The 12,650-nt window shown below is 51.9% G+C and overlaps 1 protein-coding gene across 2 annotated transcripts; it reads right to left on the bottom strand.

Moving 5' to 3' along the window:
• Positions 1-295: 295 nt before the first annotated feature.
• Klhdc7a (kelch domain containing 7A) lies at positions 296-5,829 on the bottom strand. Of its 2 annotated transcripts, XM_085838759.1 has the most exons (2): positions 5,266-5,829; positions 296-5,148 (listed from the first exon to the last, which is right to left on the bottom strand). In XM_085838759.1, the coding sequence occupies exons 1-2, from the start codon at positions 5,714-5,716 to the stop codon at positions 3,395-3,397; spliced, it is 2,205 nt and encodes a 734-aa protein (XP_085694885.1). In that variant the 5' UTR covers positions 5,717-5,829; the 3' UTR covers positions 296-3,394. The 2 variants fall into 2 exon arrangements, with proteins under 2 accessions (XP_085694885.1, XP_021017047.1); XM_021161388.2 differs by having other exon boundaries at positions 296-5,735.
• Between the last annotated feature and the right edge of the window lie 6,821 nt (positions 5,830-12,650).

Raw genomic sequence — 12,650 nt, 5'->3', positions numbered from 1 at the left:
TGGGGCTGTTTGGGTAGTGAGGAGTTGCACTAGCAAGTGTGGACAACGGGGACAGGGTCCTCGCACTGACTGCTCTGTAGGAAGCGTGCCTGGTCGGCCCCTCCCACCAGTCAGCTCTGACTTTCTGGTTGAGCATCACCAAGGTCAGCTGTGTGACTGACAGTCCAAAATGGGTCAAGTTACAGTTCCTGGTAAATGTTACCGGCTATGGCTGTTTTGGCAACCACGTACCTCCAGATAGGACCTAGACCTGTCTGTCTTTTCTGGTTTTGGAGGAGGCCTCAGAGAAGAAAGAGAAACAAAGACCATTTATTTTATTTATGAGAGAAAAAGAAACCAACAGGGGTGGGGGGAATCCACGGGCCCAACAGGAGGGGAACGTGTTTAAATAAAGTGCGATCCATTCAGTGGGTGGAATATTCAGTGCCTTTTGAAAATGATGTTTACCGAGGGTTTGTAATAACACGGGAGGATGCTTATTCTGAAAAACGCTGTGTGCAGAAGGAAGCAACAGAATTGTATGTTCAGCACAAATACACCCGGGCAAAAACCAAGCCAAACAAAACCTACAAACAGAAGAAAGAGACCCCAGGGACACACACCCCTCAGGAGACATCTTTGGGTGGCAGAATTGACAGTTTTTTAAAATACATTTCTCTATCTTCCAATTGTCTATTTATTTTTCTATAAAGGGACATAGACAGGCTTAAAGTGGAAAATAACCCTCACATCATCTTTCCTCCCCTAAAGCAGTAAGAACTCTTATTAGAAAAAAAGCAAGACAGATGGTCCTCAGAGCCCCCTGATGCTTAGGCTACTCAGAGGCTGAGGCCAGGATGTCCCCAGACTGTAGGCTGTTTCCTAAAGTCAAGTGGGAATTAGACTCTGAGCCAGCAGGCTGCCCACAGCCGCAGACTTGAACAGGGTACCTGTGACTCCCTTGTAACTGTCCCCAAGTGTACCAAATCGGCTTCTCTCCCAGGGAACAAAGCCAGATCAGTGGTCTATCCCTCTACCACCCTGAGACTGTCCTCCTCAGAAGCAGCCCTGTCCCCTTGCCTTTGTGGCAAAACCCTTCCCCTTCCCTCTAGGTGAATCTCCAAACTGATCCCTCCTCCCATACATTTTGATACATTTCGATACATTTCCTCTCGGAGGCCTGATTGTCTTGCAGGGCTTGCTTTGCCCTTGCCTTAGCAGTTAAGCATGCTGAGTTCAATCGCTTTCTGTGCCTGTGATTGGTCTATGAATCAGCTTGTTCTCCTCCACTGGGACACTGCTGCTCCCCCACCGGAAGAGCAGTGCCCAGCCTGGCCCAAACAGACTGCACGTGTTCATCTCACCAGTGAACTCTGTCCACCGTGCCTCTGCTGGGTTCCCTGGGTTACTTGGCTCTGCTATAACCACTTCCACTCCCCAAACCAGCTCCTCGTCAAGCCAGTAACGACATGCCAGCTCTAACCTACGGGCCATGACTGTGGGGCTTCTGTTTTGAACAGTTCTGAGGTCATTATAAGGGCTCATCAGGGATTGATTGGTGATGTCTGCCACGTGAGCCTAAGGGATGTACAACAGCTTAGTCTCAGCGCCCCTTCTTTCAATAAAGATCACACTCACAATTCACAATTCACAAAACACAGGGTTTTGGGGTTTTTGTTTGTTTGTTTTTCTTTTTTGCAACTTCCCTGGAATCACTTGCCTGGTTCTTACTTTTGGTGTGCCACAGGCTTCTGGAAGTTTCCTTAACATGTTTCATCTTCGGGCTAGCCTGTGCCTGGAAGCTGGGTGTATCTCCCAAAAGCACCTTGCCCCACCTCCGCCTGGCAATGTCCTCTTTGAGTCATTTTACTGAAGCCATCCATTTCCCCCACCCCAATGTTTCTCAGAGGTTGATGTGTGAGTAATGTGACATGACTTTGGTAGGGGAGGCAAGGGGCAGAGGGGAGGGGACATTGGCTCAGACAGTCTTTCTTGCTCAGCTTTCAATTTCAAGTGTGTTCAGCTGGTTCTTCCTCTAGGCCTCTGGCCAGGAATAGTCACCTTGTACAGTACAACAAATGCTCTCTTCTCATCTCCATGTCAAAACTCTTCCTTGTTCTACATCCTAACCCCAAATCTTCCCCAAAGTGCCCCAGCCTCAGTTCTCACAGCTGCATGGCCACCCCTGGGATCTGGGAAGGTTTTTTTATAGGGCCAGTGTCCAGGTTTTTGTCATCCGTCCACTTGTCAGGCCCCGCCCCGATTGTGACTCGCACCCCCCTGGCTCCTGGCTCATCTCTAGAGCATCATCACTTTTCTCTCAATATCTTTGTCTCCCTCAGAATGGAGCAAGGGCTTAGTAGGCAGGGTAACAGGGTGGACCAGGCTCTCTGCCTTTCATCCTGGAAGTTGGATTCCCTTCAATATAAAAGATTGGGGGCCTGGATGCTCCACTAGAATCTTCCAACTCCATGGCTCCATCCCAGACCTGCCTTTCCTCGTTCCTTCTCATCCAACGAGGCAGATGAGATGGCCATCGGCCACCAGACACAGAGCTGGTCACATGGACGAGCTGAAGAATGGTGGCTGCCCTGCCCAGGCAGAGAGGATTCTGAACTCTGGGGAGTCTATTGAGGTCAGGTGGTTGTGGGCATGGCAGGGGCCGGAAAAGGGAGCCTGGAACCACATCTGCCTCCCAAGACCTCAATTGTGCAATGATTAATATGCAAATAGAACTCCTGTCAAGATGGATGCCTTTCTCTTTCCAGCACACAGAACTTGAGGTAACAAAAAAAAAAAAAAAAGTGGGCCTTGGCCAATATGCTCTCAAACAGCGTTACTGTGGATGCCTTCAGCTTCAGCTGTGCCTGTCCTGCTGGCCAAACCTCAGGGCTATCCTGAGCTGCTTCCTGCTCCTGCCCAAACCCTCCTTCAGTTCTTTCCACCTGTGCTCCAGGTGCTTCTAGAAGCTTCTAAAGTGGGCCTCAATGCTTAGGAATTGGTGAGACCATTGCTTAAGAAGGTGGTCTGTGGTAGCTCACAGAAAACCAACCAGCTTGAGAAATCGTCTGGAGGTACCCTGGCCCCTGGAACTGTGATTGGGAGAAGACTGTAACCCTTCATTTCTGTGGGATCCTGAAACAGCCCCCACCAGGAATCCTGACTTGAATCACAGTGCTGGGTCAGTCACTCACGAAGTTGTGGGACTCCAGCTGTCATGGAATGCTAGGCTCCGGCTTCGATGTTGTGGCAGGCCTGTAATGTGGCTTTTCAAGAATCCTCCAAGGCCCCATAGCCTGTGGTGGAGGAGAGATCACTTTCCACTCCACGGCCTGTCATGGTCCTGCTTGCTTCTTACCCAGAGTGATAGGCAGGGGGTTTCTCTGAATCCTGATGGGGCCCAGCTGAGGGACTGCTAGACAGGGGTCTGAGGCACATCAGGGACAGGCAAGGTCAAGACGGCAGGCAGAAGGGTGCCCCGTGCAGAAGGGAAACCCTTTAATTCCTTAGACACAAACCTGGGTGAGATGTGATCCGCCAGGAAGCAGAGCATGCGCCTGCGTCCCACACAATAGATATGGTCATCCACAACGGCGCACTGGAAGGCATCAGGGTAAGGTAAGCGGTACGTGGCACACTCATACCAGAGCCGGGTGCTGGCACTGCAGCGGTACACGCTGATGCCCAGGCTGCGGTTGAGGTCAAAACGGTAGAGAAAGCCATTCACAGCCACCATCTCGGCCGTGCGGTCCTTGCTGCCCCCGGTGGGGCCGGCCCACCAACGCTGTTCCTGGGTCGAGAATCGGAGCAGCAAGTAGCGCAGGCTGCCCCCGGTGACAAAGATCTCATTGGCGCACACCGTGGCTGTGTGTGCCAGGGCAAATGTATCGTTTGGGAGAGGCGGGGCAAAGGTCCAGCGGTCCAGGCGAGGGTCATAACGCTCCACTGTATTCAGACACTCACCTCCAATGGCATAGAGGTGCCCCTCCAGGGCCACCAGCCGGCAGTGAGGCCGAGCCTGGTTCAGTGGGCACACCTCACTCCAGATTGCTGTCAGGGGGTTGTAGCAGAAGACGCGGTTGGAGGGTTGGCCCCCAGGTCCCTGGCAGCCAGACACCACAAACAGATAATTGAATAGGGTACAGAGTGCACAACCCCGGGACATGGCTTCTGGGGGCAGCTGGGCCAGTGGGTGCCAAGCATCCTGCACATTGTCATAGCAACAGAGGCGGCCACTATCATCCTGGGGACACATGTCTGCCACCACCAGGCGCTTGTGGCCACGGAACCTTCGCTGGAGGATCAGCTCCCGCTCTGCTCCGCTCAGGCCCCCGTAGATGTCTGGGCTTCGGAGGACCTGAAGGTAGTTATCACTCAATACCTTGTAGGCTGCCTCCTTCAGGGCCTCTAGGCCCTGCCTCTTGGCCAAGGTCAGCATCTCGTAGCAGTTGCCCAGGTCCAGGCGGACATCCAGAGCTGAAGCCGGGGTGAGCGGGATGTGGAAGAAATTGGTCCCAGCTACAAGCTGCACGTGGGGCTCCCCGTGGCTGCAGGCTGAGCTGAGTTGGGCTCTCTGGTCCAGGTGGGCAGGAAGAGGCATCCTGAAGCCTTCAGGCTGCAGTTGGAGCTCTGGGTTCTCAGCGATCTGCAGAAGACTCACCTTTCTGCTGAAGCCTGGTGCAGACGGGGATGCCACAGGCTGCAGGGATGCTGCTTCAGATGCACCACCACCGGCTGTGTTAGCGGCTTCATCTCTGGAGGCTGCTCCGGTGACAAGGGGCTCTGGTCCAGGCCCAGGGGATGGAGCATCAGCCAGAGCTGCTGGGCAGGGAACTGGCCTGGAGACAGCCTTCGACATGGACTCCACGAAGTAGTCATATACTCTGCCCTTCAGCCCTGGTCCCTCTGCCTTTTGTATAATATTCTCCTCCATCTGGATCCGGGCCACAGATGAGAAGGTATGGGAGGTGTTGGTGGCTCCTTCCTGCTGCTGCGTGGCCAAGCCCATGTCTGCAGCAGCCTGGAGGACCCCGGCCTCTCCCCTGCTGACCCCTGTCATGTGTGTGAAGACCCAACTCTGGTTCATGTCACCATTGACCAGTGTAAGATCAGTCCAACCGTTGGGGGCTTCCGGGTCCCCAGATCCTGTTTCCTCTGGGGGTCTGCTGTCTGGCCATGGAGAGAGCTTGTCACCCACACAGCTGCCACCCACTCCTGGCACAAGTCTGCCTGAGGAGCTCCTGGGTTCACAGCCCGAATGAGGGAGGTGGGGAGGGTTGGGCTTACCTGTAACATCTGTTCCGGCTTCCTGGCCACCACAGGGAGGAGGCACCTGCTGAGAGCCTGGACACTGCCTGCCCTGACTTTCATCAGAGCCTTTTCTTGTGGCCTCTTCAGACCTGGAAATGTCCAGGATGCAGGAGTCTTCTGGATCCACCAAGCTGTAGTCCAGTGAGGTCCCAGCCCCCTTGCTGGCCTTCCTGCGTCTTCGACCCCTTGGCAGGGTCCCCGGTGGAGCCTCCTGGAAGGCAAGTTGTCCCAAGCCCTCTGTTTCATTTTCTGCTTTGTGGTCCTTGTTGTTTCTCCCTGCCTGCCCGACTGGGGCAGGCCTGGACTTGTAGAGTTTGTAAGCCGCAGTTACTAGGAGCAGCGCAGCTGCGGACAGCACCACCTTGCTGGGCAGCTGCATGTCCAAATGCCAGTCCTGGCCCTCTGCTCCTTCTCCAGTGAGGAGCATGCTGGCCAGGGACAGGGAATGCCAAGAATCCGATTAATGATTGCCCAATAGGGACCAGTTCCTGGATCCTGCTGTGGAGTGGGAGGGAGTCCCTAGCCGGATCTGGCCAGCGGTTGCTGGAGCAGAGGTGACTTTGAGTCCACTGAGGCGGCAATGGGGCAGGGGATGGCTAAGGTTGCAGCTGGCCTCTTTGGATCCTTGCCTGAAAGGAGGGAGGGTCCGGACTGGAGGGGCCCAAGCTTCAGATCAGTCACCTGCAGCCCCTGGCGGGAGGGAGTGTCCAACAGGGATTCAAAGAGGAAGGAATCTCTTAGCAGAACTGTCACCAGACGCCTAGAAGCCGGTGCAGTTGATCTGTGTGTGAGGGTGTTTATTCTCTCTTTTGCAAATCCTTAGGTTGGAAGCTTGGGGCAGCTTTTGCCTTGGTTCCCGGGGCAGGTGGAGCCACAGTTAACAGGCGTGTGGGGATGGCCTTGGCCCTAACTGAGGGGTCAGCTTTTAACCAGCCAAGCAATGAAACAGTGGGGACGCTGGGCCTGGGCTGGCGGCCAAGCCACCTGACTGGGCCCTTGGCTGCCTCTGCCCTCCTCCTCTACTCAACAAGTTGAGAGAAACCAGCTTTGCTGAAGCAGCTAGGAAATACAAGGCCTTAGCACCCAGACAAAATGAGACCTTAGAGACCCTGACTCCTCTTCATGATGAGCCAACCTCATAGGAAAAGAGGCCTGTGGAGGAGTGACTCACTCCTCACAACCCCCAACCCACATCAGCACTGTGGACCCCAAACCCAAGTCTGCCGTTCACCAGCTGTGTGACCTTGGGCAAGTAACTTTACTTCTCTGTGCCCGCCTGAAAAGTGGCGAGAGACAGAGGGTGACCGCATCATTAGCTCATCAGGTAGAGAAGTCAACGTGCATGAAGCCCCATGTCGTCGCTAAAGCTCAGCAAGGCTTGGCTGTTTTTTATCTCCCCCATGTGCAGGTCTTTTACTGGTTCTCAAGGGTGGGTGCTGAGGTCACAGTTTTAAGGGAGGTAAAGTCACTGAGCCAGAGTGGTGGCCCAGGACTGCTTTGGGTAAGCCTCCATCTGTGCCCAGGATTCAGGTCCTCAGCTGCCGAGATGCCCAACACACACGCTCCACTTTTTAAAGGTTGTCTTTGGGTTGCAAAGTGAAAGAATGATCCAATTTGAAGGCCCAGGAACTTGGTTCTGAGGGTTCTGGCCTTGGGAAAACTCAAAACTCTTTTGTTATGTTTGTGTGTGTGTGTGTGTGTGTGTGTGTGTGTGCAAGTGCATGTGTGGGTACATACACATAGGCACATGTGACATCAGAGGACAGCCCAAGGATTCTGTTCTCCTCTTCTGCTGTGTAAATCCTGAGGGTTGAACTCAGGTCGCCTTGCTTGGCTGGAGTGCCATCTTGCTGGCCTCCTGGGATCCCCTTAGGAGGTCCTTATGTGTGTGAGCCTCCACCCAACAGCCTCAGTTTACTCTTCTGCATGTGGCAGTCTAGTGTGCCCTACTTTGTTGACTCCTGCAGGCCAGGCCTCCTTATCTTTGCTGGTGGGGATCTTTCCAGCCGTCTAGGTCCAGTCAAACTCGAAGCCTCCCTGGGCCCTGTACTGGCTAGTTTTGTGTCAAGTTGACACAGCTGGAGTTATCACAGAGAAAGGAGCTTCAGTTGAGGAAATGCCTCCATGAGATCCAACTGTAAGGCATTTTCTCAATTAGTGATCAAGGGAGAAAGGCCCCTTGTGGGTGGGACCATCTCTGGGCTGGTAGTCTTAGTTCTATAAGAAAGCAGGCTGAGCAAGCCAAGGGAAGCAAACCAGTAAAGAACATCCCTCCATGACTCTGCATCAGCTCCTGCTTCCTGACCTGCTTGAGTTCCAGTCCTAACTTCCTTGGTGATGAACAGCAACTTGCTTCTTGGTCATGATGTTTATGCAGGAATAGAAACCCTGACTAAGACAGGCCCCTTCCACGGCCGCCTTCCTGAGCTCCTCGTCCTTTCAAACCAGCTTCCCCTTCCCCAGTCTCTTCTTTCCGCCCTTCTCCCAATCCTTACTACTTGCTTATAACCAAAGGCCCTGAACAAGAACTGCAGGACTGATTCCTAGTCGACCTGGATAATATGGGCTGGAGCCAGTAAGGGAGAGGATGTCAGCTGAGTCAGGTGGGCTGCTGGGCACAGCTGATGCTCACAGACCCTTCTGGGAACCCTAAAACGGAGGTCTCCACCTCTCAAGAGTCTGCATGTTAATGTTTGAAATGTGGCTTTATCCTTCCTCTGTTACAGGGAGGCCACCAGAGCAGAGAATGCAGCCAAGGGAAGGGAGTTTGTGGTCCTCAAGTGGAGAGGGAGTGTCTACTCTGGGGGGGTTTCCAGGAAGGTCAGAGCATGGAGGGGGAAGCTTACTGTTGCAAAGCTGAAAGATCAGAAGTCAGGATTCATCCAGAGAAGTGAAGAAGACAGACTGCGGTCCCTGGGGGCAGGCAGTGTCTCCATGGCAGAGTATTAGGATTCTAGCTTAGGCTCCAGCCCAGGTCTCATTACATCTGCAGGTGAACAAATGCTACCTACATGCCATAAATTACAGGTTCTTTTGAAAAGTCTCTGTTTAAATGAAACTGAAATAAACAAATGAAGATAGAAACGAAATTAAAAGATAATTGAAAGCCTATATTGGGCGTCTGTTGAATGTGCCTGCCCAACACCAATCTGGTCTCCTGCGTGCTCAGGCAGGATAATCGGAGAATTCTCGTGGTGGTCCCAGAGGAAGGCAGAGCCCTAGATGGATGCCATGCTGGGTGGTCAGATTTGCATTTGGAGGGACCCTCGCTGGACCCTCAGCATCCCAAAGTAGGGTTTCTTCTACCCATGGTGACAACCACAAGAGACCGAGATGCTGAATAGAGAGGCCAAGGCTGAGGAGGGTGGGTGTAGAGAGCAAGGAGGGGGAACACTGGAGAGACAAGGAAGACTTGTGCCCCTTTAATGCACAAATGCTTCCATGGGGCAGACTGTGCCTTCTTACTGCTCAAAAGTGTGCCTTGGTGTACCAGTATCCATGAGGGAAGGTACGCAAAGATCAGAAATGAGTTTCTCCTGGTTTGACTGTTGGGGAGACTGAAGCCTAGAGAGTGTAGTCTGCTCTGTCAGCAGGCACTGAAATTCAGGCTGGGCAGGCTGGGCTGGAGCCTCCGACTCACTAGGAAGATGCCCAGCCACTTCTGTGGTGGTTTTGGTTTCCACACGCACACGGGGTGTATCTTGGGGACAAGCTCATCTGGCCATGAGCTGGGCCGTGGGTACTCTGTGTTCCAGAATGGCTCCCCAACTGCAGGATACAGCCTGGCCTGCCCACCATGTTTCCTCATTGGTCAGTTTTGAGGACTGGGAACTGAACCCAGGGCCTTGCACCCAGTGCCCTGCCTGGGTCTTGAGATGCTGAAATGGACCAGGTTTAGGGATTCACTCTAGGAATCCCAGCACTACGGAGGCAGAATCAGGTGCTTTCAAAGCCAGCCTAGATTACATGGTGAGGCTGTCTCAGAACACAGGCACGCAACCATACTCTCACACCCTCATACAGTCAAACATTTGCACACACACAAACTCACACTCAGCCACACACCATTCACACATGTTAAGGCTTAAACTCACATGCTTACAGACTTATACACTCATACATTCAAACATCTCTCACACAAACATTCAACATTCACACTAGCACATGTGCGAGAGTGTACGTGCACACACACACATACTCACCTTCATACATACTCACAAATTCATATCCATATTCAGGCAAATACCCTCAAATACATGAATATTCATATACACATACTCACACATGCACACACATCACCAAACACAATCACACACTTATAATTGCACTCATACAGACTCACACATTCTACTCTCAGACTCTCTCACACAGGGGCTCACACGTGATTATAGTCACACTAACACACAAAATTCTCACAGGTGCATAAGATCACACACACATACACACACACACACACACACACACAGAGTCAAAAGCCAACACACGACCACAGTGACACACAGTATGCCCAAATTCACACACCAACTCACCTCTACACACATTCATACACACTGTCTTCAATGTATTCACACATAGTCTCATACACTTACACACACAGTGACATGAATTTACACATACACAGTGACACACATGTTCTCACACTCAAACATATGCATAGTCTCTCCAACAAGCACACTCAACAGAACTACATAAAATTACAGTCATTCACACTTACACAATCGTACACACTCACATCACGCTTACTACTGATGTACTCTGACACACTCATGCACTCCCACACAACCACACTCTCACACTTATGTACATGTGAATTCACACAATACTCTCTCACACCTTTTTCTCATATACCGACACCCCCACATGGAAAATCATGCACACAATCACACACAACTGGTCTCACACACACTCGTACACTATGACCCATTATATCTCACATTGCCACACACCATCCCACACTTACTCACCCACATTCACTTGCATACATTCAGTGGCTCCTGAGCTAGACATACCCTAGGTAGGACAGGAGGAGGCAGTGCTGGGGAGATGGTTCATAACCGTTGGGGGCTGTGTAGGGTCAGGGGACATAAGTCAGATGACATGGGGGTCAGAGTAGTGGCTGTTCACCGTCTGATCACAGTGGAAAACTTACAGTGCTGTCTGTCTGTCTGTCTGTCTGTCTGTCTCTGTCTCTGTCTCTGTCTCTGTGTGTGTGTCTGTGTGTGTGTGTGTCTGTGTGTCTGTGCGTGCATAAACATTCAGAGCCCCCAGGAATCAAAGTCTGTTTTCTTCCTCAGTCTCCACATTATTTATTTATTTATTTATTTATTTATTTATTTATTTTTGAGGCAGGGTTTCTCACTGGACCTGGAGCTTGCTGATTCAACTAGGCTGGCTGGCCAGTGAGACCCTGGGGACCTCCTGTCTCTGCTTCCCCAGAGATTACAAAGCCCTGGGATTACAGGACCAGGCCACCACGCGGGGATTTTTACATGGGCGGTGAGGATCTGAATTCAGGTCCACGTGCTTGCTCAATAAGCCCTGTGCCAACTGAGCCATCAACCCAGGACCTATCAACCCATTTTCATGATGAAGATGTTGAGGCTCCTAGGAGGCAAGGATGGTTCCTCATTCACGGTGTCATGTGGAGGTTAGTCTTCTCTTTGATCTCCGACCCTTCATCTATACAGACCATGGACCATGGGCTGCTTATGTCCCAGGTGAGCACAGGTCAGAGACAGGACTCTGGAGAAGGCAAAGGACACTGCAGCTGGCAAAAGGATGCCCGGGAAGTGTTTCAAAAGCTTGGCATGAAGGGCTGTGCTGTTTAGAAAATGAAATAAGGGCAGGTTGAGGTGTGCCTATGAATTTGACTTGGAAATTGTACGTGACGTGATTTGTGCTTGCCGTAGGAGATGGCAGCCCGTCTCCTGGTGTTTTCTTCCTGGGGTGGGAAAAGGTGAAGGCAGGACAAACCCTGAGGTGGGAGTATGAGCCAGTGATGCCTTCCTACCTGGCCAGGATCCCCCTTTACTGTGGGCCCCAAGCCCACAGTCGCACTAACACAGTAGCCTGAGCACCGTTCATTGGGCTCCTTAAGCCATCCTAGCTCTGGGCTTGGAAAAGCTGCAGGCATCACTCCTCCAGCCCCCAACAGCTTTACCAGGCTGCTGATGTACCTAGACTGCCACTAAGTAAGCCATCCCTTAGGCCATTCTTGAGAAATTCTCCACATTTGCCCCAAACAGTGTGGCCTAAGAGCTGATTAGCTTGCTGGGACTTGGGCCCCACCGTAGTCCCACAAAGCCAAAATCTTCATATTAGACCCTGCAGGATTCCGTGGAGGACCCAGAAGCACCTAGATAGATGCCTGAGCCACCATGACCTTGAAAAATCAGCTGTACAAACTGGAGACTGTACATCCTGAGACAGTGGCTCCTTGATATTTGAGTTCTTGTACCTGTTTATGTGCTTTTAGATTTACTTATTCTTACTTTTTAGTCATTTATTTTCAGTTCATAGGTGTTTCCCCTATGTGTATGTGTGTGTGTGTGCCATGTCACGTGCAAATGCTTGCCTGGTGACTGTGGAACCCAGAAGAGAGCGTCGGACTGCCTGGAACTGGAGTTCCAGGTGGTTGTGAGCTGGGAACCGAACATTTGTCTTCTGGAAGAGTAGCTGTTACTCTTAGCCATCGAGCAATCACTCCAGCCCCTATTTTTCTTATTTTTAATTACGTGTCAACACATGTGTTTTTATGTGCATGAGAGTGCAGTGGCCTTCAGAGGCCAGGAAGGTTGGGTCCCCTGAAGCTGGAGTTACATTACATATGGCTGAGAGCTGCCTGATGTGGACACTGGGAACTGATTGAGGTCCCTCTAGAAAGCAACCAGGCTTTTAAACATTGGCCTCACACCTAGACCCCAGAGATGGATGCAGGGATGTTACCGAATGTCTGTCCTTCTTCCCGACATGGCCACATTGAATAATCTCTGTTTTCTGTTTCTAATATTAATTTGGTTGCTTCACTTGGCTTGTCACGGGCAGGTGGCTGAACCTGGGTTGAAGGCACAGGCTGCTGTCACACCCAATCCAGTGACTGTCCCTCCTCTACAATGTCCCTACTGCCTCCAACCCTGCCATGATGGTCGGCTGTAGAGAGCTCCCTGTGCCTGGCTCTCCTCCCAGACCTTCCAGAACATCTCTCTTCGGCTCTAACATAGCTTTTCTGCCACAGGCTGGCTGCAGACCATCCTGGGGCTCCCCAAAGCCTCTCCACTCAAATCTAAATGGCTGGCCCGTTCTGCCCAGTCCCTGTGATGTCCTGGCCTCATTTGTCACTGTCTCCAAACACCCGTTCTGCT

This window comes from Mus caroli, unplaced genomic scaffold, assembly GCF_978045245.1.
Source record: "Mus caroli unplaced genomic scaffold, Mus_caroli_1 scaffold_6, whole genome shotgun sequence".
NCBI classification, from domain to species: Eukaryota; Metazoa; Chordata; class Mammalia; order Rodentia; family Muridae; genus Mus; species Mus caroli.
Note: the sequence above shows the minus strand (reverse complement) of the source record. Positions and strands in the feature narration are given on the sequence as shown.